This window comes from Sinocyclocheilus anshuiensis, unplaced genomic scaffold, assembly GCF_001515605.1.
Source record: "Sinocyclocheilus anshuiensis isolate Anshui unplaced genomic scaffold, SAMN03320099.WGS_v1.1 scaffold1325, whole genome shotgun sequence".
NCBI lineage: Eukaryota > Metazoa > Chordata > Actinopteri > Cypriniformes > Cyprinidae > Sinocyclocheilus > Sinocyclocheilus anshuiensis.
Genome location: NW_015552751.1, coordinates 544,181 through 549,538, shown reverse-complemented (window position 1 = coordinate 549,538; position 5,358 = coordinate 544,181). Strand labels below are relative to the sequence as shown.

The following is a 5,358-nucleotide window of genomic DNA, read 5'->3' as shown; positions in this document are numbered from 1 at the left end:
ATATTTAACGTCTTCCATTCATTATTTGTAGCACGCCAGCCACCCAGTAATCGCAATAATTTTGTGCTTTGTTGCTTTTAATATAACACAGCTCAGCTTTCTAATTCTGTCAGTTTTATCATGAAATACAAATTATAAATGTGTTTTTCCTCTTTATTTCAAGTTTATAGCACAATATAAAAGTGAAGGAACATCAGAAGGCATGAAAAAACAATATACTGTAGCTTAATTTATAATGAAAATAATGTCTCATTATTGTAATCGGAAAGACTCACATGCCGCTTAAACTGAAGTGAATACAGCGATCTGTCACGCCACATTAAAGATCGTGAAAATAACACATTATTGTAATATAGTGTTTGTATTTCGCTATAAAACTGACAGATTTTGAAAGCTGAGACTTTGGAATATCTCCCGGTGCTCCCAATCCGGGCCATTTGCATGTGCAAAAGGCTAGAATATACTCTCAAAATATTATAACTTGAATCTTTATTCTCAAAACATTTTGACTTTATTCTCGAAATATTTCGACTTCATTCTCGTAATATTTCGACTTTATTCTCGAAATATTACGACTTTAATCTCGTAATCTTAGATTTTTTGTAATTTTTTTAACGTGACACTAAAACGCCGTCGTACACAAGAGACAATAATTTTTTTTATTCATTATTATTATTACTATTACTATTATTTATTTATTTATTTTGGTCTATTCGATTTTTAAAAAGTATCATTACATTTGTCACTTCTGTCCCCCTCGCTTCTGAAATGATGGCTACGCCCCTGAGTGTAACTAAACACTTTACATGAGCCTGCAGTACATTATGATGGACAGCTCTGGCTTTATTAAAATATTGACTTTCTGATGCGTGTGCCCACCTCTCCTAATGGCTGAGAGTGCACGTATGCATCCCTGCTTGTGGTCAGTATGGACGGCTGGCGTCCTTCGGCCGTTTCAGCTGCACTTTCAAGCGTTTCATGCCGATCTGGAAGCCGTTCATGGCCTGGATGGCAGCCTGAGCGCTAGCGGGGTTATCGAAGCTCACAAAGCCTGCAGACGAGAGAGAAACCGAGCAACAGAGTCTGAGCGAGACTGTGCTGTTCATGTGTGCGTATGTTACAGTCCCTGCAATATAACGTCCACAAATGTCCAAATTTACTCCTTTTTAATTCATGTGGAAGGAAATGGACAACAAATCCTCAAGGAAACAAATAAACTGAGAGGACTGAATCAAATGAAACTAATGGGAGAGAGAGGGAGAGAAACGGCTTGATTTCTGCAGAGGGTTCGTGTTCCCGAGAGCCGCCTGTGTAGTCTGAGAAGAATGAATATAAATATATGTGATTCCAGACAGTCAAGGCTTTTGGGGTGAGTGAGGAGACCAATAAACCTTCATTAAACTCACTACAGTCACACACACACACACACACACACACACACATCTGGGCCGTGGCACATCATGGGCTGCATGGCACCCTGGGTCCAAAATGAACATTTGGCAAACACTGAATGCATGTTGAAATTGGCTTTGGTGTGCAAATAAAACGGGTTAATTGCCAAATGGCTGCTAACGTGTTAGCAACTGAAACCTAATGCATGGTTTAAGTCAGAATGATAGTGTCACAATAGATTTTTATAAGGGAAGCCATATGCTTGTATTTGATTTTTTTTTTTTTTAATAATCAGAACTCTGCGTGGTAACAAAACAATAATATAGGGAACTATACATTGTTCCTATTAGATAGATAGATAGATAGATAGATAGATAGATAGATAGATTCTTGTAATACAAAGCTGCATTTTCAGCATCGTTACTCCAGTCTTCAGTGTTAAAAACAGTTGTGCTACTTAATGTTATTGTGGAAACTGTATTTATTTTATTTTTTTTTACAATTCAAAAGCATTTATTTGAAATAGAAATCTTTTGTAAAATTACAGTCAAGTCTTTAACTGTCACTTTTGATCAGTTTAATGCATTCTTGACCCTAAAATTTTGAACAGTAGTAAGCAGTATTAACTGATGACAGAGATGCCAGTGTATGTTTGAAAGCAGGGAGGTGTGTCTGACCAAAACATTTGCTCTGATTGGTGGCTCGGTCCATGAACACCTTTGATGAGATGACAGATCCGAACGGAAGAAACATCTGCATTAGCTCATTATCGCCGAACTCCTGTGGCAGGTGATAGATAAACAAGTTGCAGCCCTCGGGACCTGAAACAGACACGCATGTTTCATATGCTGTGGCAGACATGAACATGTATTTTTAGACTTTATGAAAATGATGAAAACACAAATGAAACATATGATGGAATAAGACTTAGCTGCAAGTTTTTTTTATTTTTTTTAATGTAATGCATCAGTGAAATATTATGGGAAAAAAAAACGGTAATTGAGAGTTTTTATCTCACAATTTTGACTTTTCTTCCCAAAATTGCATTTTTATATCTTGCTGTTCTGATTTTTTAAAATTCATACTGTTGTCTCTGTTCTGCTGAATTGTGAGAAAAAAAAGTCTGAATTGTCAGATAAAAAATTGCAATTACCATTTTATTTTTTTATCGTGTGGCGGAAATGGGCTTCCATAAAATATACATCAACAAGAAATGATTTAATTTACATAGGCAACACAATTAAACAAATCATAACAGTGGCACTGATGGTGCTGTTTTGGGGTTTTTGAGCAGTATAGTCTTTATTTTGCATTTTTGTGCTCTACTTAGATATTGACTCCAAAGCACATCAGTTGGTCACTGGGGTTCCTCAGGGATCAGTTCTTGGACCCCTCCTTTTCTCCATATACACTACATCACTGGGTCCCATCATACAGACACATGGCTTCTCCTACCAGCTACCGGTCGCGGCTCGAATCAAGTTCAAGACATTGATGCTTGCATATAGAACAGCCACAGGCTCAGCACCCGCCTATTTCCACTCACTACTACGAATCTACATCCCCTCCAGAAGTCTGAGATCCGCTAGTGCGCGACGCCTCATGGTACCATCACAGAGAGGCTCAAATTCACTTTCCAGAACATTCTCATTCACCATTCCTGGCTGGTGTAATGATCTTCCGGAATGCTGAATCCCTGACAATTTTCAAGCGACAGCTGAAAACTCATCTCTTTCGACGCTACTTGACTTCATCATAAATTAAAAAAAAGAAATAAAATAAAACATTCCCCAACTGTAAGTCGCTTTGGATAAAAGCGTCTGCAAAATGATGACTAAATGTAAATGTAATTTTTCTTTTAATGTTTTATGATTTATGCCATTTAAAAAGTTCAAATGCAGCAGGCCGATCAGGAAGCATCTGACAGTGATGTAACTAAAACTGAAGATTGTAAAATGGATCTCAGTAGTAAAATCTTCACAGGGAAGCAGTCGAGCCTTTGATACTTCTAAATAGGACTATCTAATCTGAATTTCATTGGTTCATAACAACATGAGGGGGAAAGACAGTGATTAGTGAGAGAAATGAAAGCTGTGATTTCTGTCGCTTACCTTCCCGCTGCTGCTGCTGTTGTTGCTGGATGATTTGAGCAGGCTGTGGCAGTGTCTGACCTATAGGGGTCAGTGTTGTGGCAGGATATATGGCTGCAGATATATGCATAATCATGAGAGAGAGAGAGAGAGAGAGAGAGAGAGAGAGAGAGAGAGAGAGAGAGAGAGAGAGAGAGAGAGAGAGAGAGAGAGAGAGAGAGAGAGAGAGAGAGAGAGAGAGAGAGAGAGAGAGAGAGAGAGAGAGAGAGAGAGAGAGAGAGAGAGAGAGAGAGAGAGAGAGAGTGAGAGAGGGGCTAGATAAACATGAGAGAGAGAGAGAGAGAGAGAGAGAGAGAGAGAGAGAGAGTGAGAGAGGGGCAAGAATAAGGACAAGAGGAAGGATGACCTTTATATGCTAATGAAATATGACAGGATCACAGTGCAATGAAATCTGAAAGCAAGTTCATCATATATCAAACTGATTTAAAATGGCAGATCTCTAGGCATCCGTATGATAGCTGTAATATCCAGAAAATTCAAATACAACCTGAGGTTTCAATCACAGTAAAGTCACCAACCAGCAATAACACTCCACGAGGAAAGTTATTTTTCTGCGAAAGTGACATTTGTGAAAATATCGACTGCATGGAATGAACAATCACAAATGAGATCTCTTTAACATCTCAGCTCTCTCTGCTAAACAGCAGTGTGATTAAATGGAGAGCCAATGTTTCTGAACAGATGGCTCAAACTAAGCTCAGGTTTGGAAAGACGCAAACATAATCATCCAAGTGGATGCTGCACACTGGTGGTGGTTGAGCAAGAGACCCCCCCACATGATTGTAAAGCGCTTTGGGTGTACAACAATACACAGTAAAGCGCTATATAAATGCATCATTCATTCATTCATTCATTCATAATATCACAAACATAATATCTCCGCTACTTCTAGACAATACTGAGATTAAATGGAGAAAATCTTGCTTCTTAGATGATTCAGATGTTTAATATCTCAAATACATCATTTGTTTCACCTAGACACCAAGATTAAATGGAGAACAAATTTGCTGAAATCTTCTGCTTCTCAGATGTTTATCCTGAGAAAAAGACGCCAGTAATCTCACATATGTGTCTTCTACAGTTTTAGATGAGATCTCAACAATGTCTCACACTGTGCTCAGATTTGCAAATATGTCTTAGAGTATATCTGAAACATAATTTCTAAAATGTGTAATATCTCAAATATCTCTATCGTTTCTCCTCAACAACAATGAGATTAAATGGAAAACAAGAGTCTCCATTCAATCTCATTGTTGTCTGGGAAAAACACTTGAGGTATTTGAAAACATTAAACATCTGAGAAGCAGGAGATGTAAGCAAAAGCCAAATTTTTTTCTCCATTTAATCTCAATAGGCCTGTTCTCTAGAAGAAACTGTATCTTCTCTAGAGTTGCAGATGAGATCTCAACAATGTTTCAAACTGTGCTCAGATTCAAATTCATTCCATAGCTCTATAACTCTTGCTGGATGACAACTACTGACTCTTTTGTGTCCAAACTAATTTTAGCAGAAATGTTGAGACTTAAAGGGGTCATATGATGCAATTAAAATTTTTCCTTTCTCTTTGGAGTGTTACAAGCTCTTGGTGCATAAAGAAGATCTGTAAAGTTGCAAAGACTAAAGTCTCAAATCCAAAGAGATATTCTTTATAAAAGTTAAGAGTCAACCACACCTACCTAAAACGGCTCGTTCTAACACGCCCCCACATGTCTACGTCACGATGTGGGAAGATTTGCATAACGCCGCCCAAATGTTCACGCAAAGAAAGAAGGCGTAACTTTTATTCTCGCTGTAGTATTGTTGTTGCCGCCGCCGC

General features: G+C 38.1%; 1 protein-coding gene across 1 annotated transcript in view; it reads right to left on the bottom strand.

Annotated features, from left to right (window-relative positions):
- LOC107667861 (CUGBP Elav-like family member 5) overlaps window positions 1-5,358 on the bottom strand; it is a 208,988-nt gene that overhangs the window by 6,407 nt on the left and 197,223 nt on the right. Inside the window, exons 9-11 of the mRNA XM_016459588.1 lie at window positions 3,504-3,596; window positions 2,070-2,213; window positions 880-1,051 (exon numbers count right to left, since the gene is read on the bottom strand). Coding sequence (XP_016315074.1) covers window positions 924-1,051; window positions 2,070-2,213; window positions 3,504-3,596 — 365 coding nt within the window. The 3' untranslated portion in view covers window positions 880-923. The remainder of the gene's footprint in view (window positions 1-879; window positions 1,052-2,069; window positions 2,214-3,503; window positions 3,597-5,358) is intronic.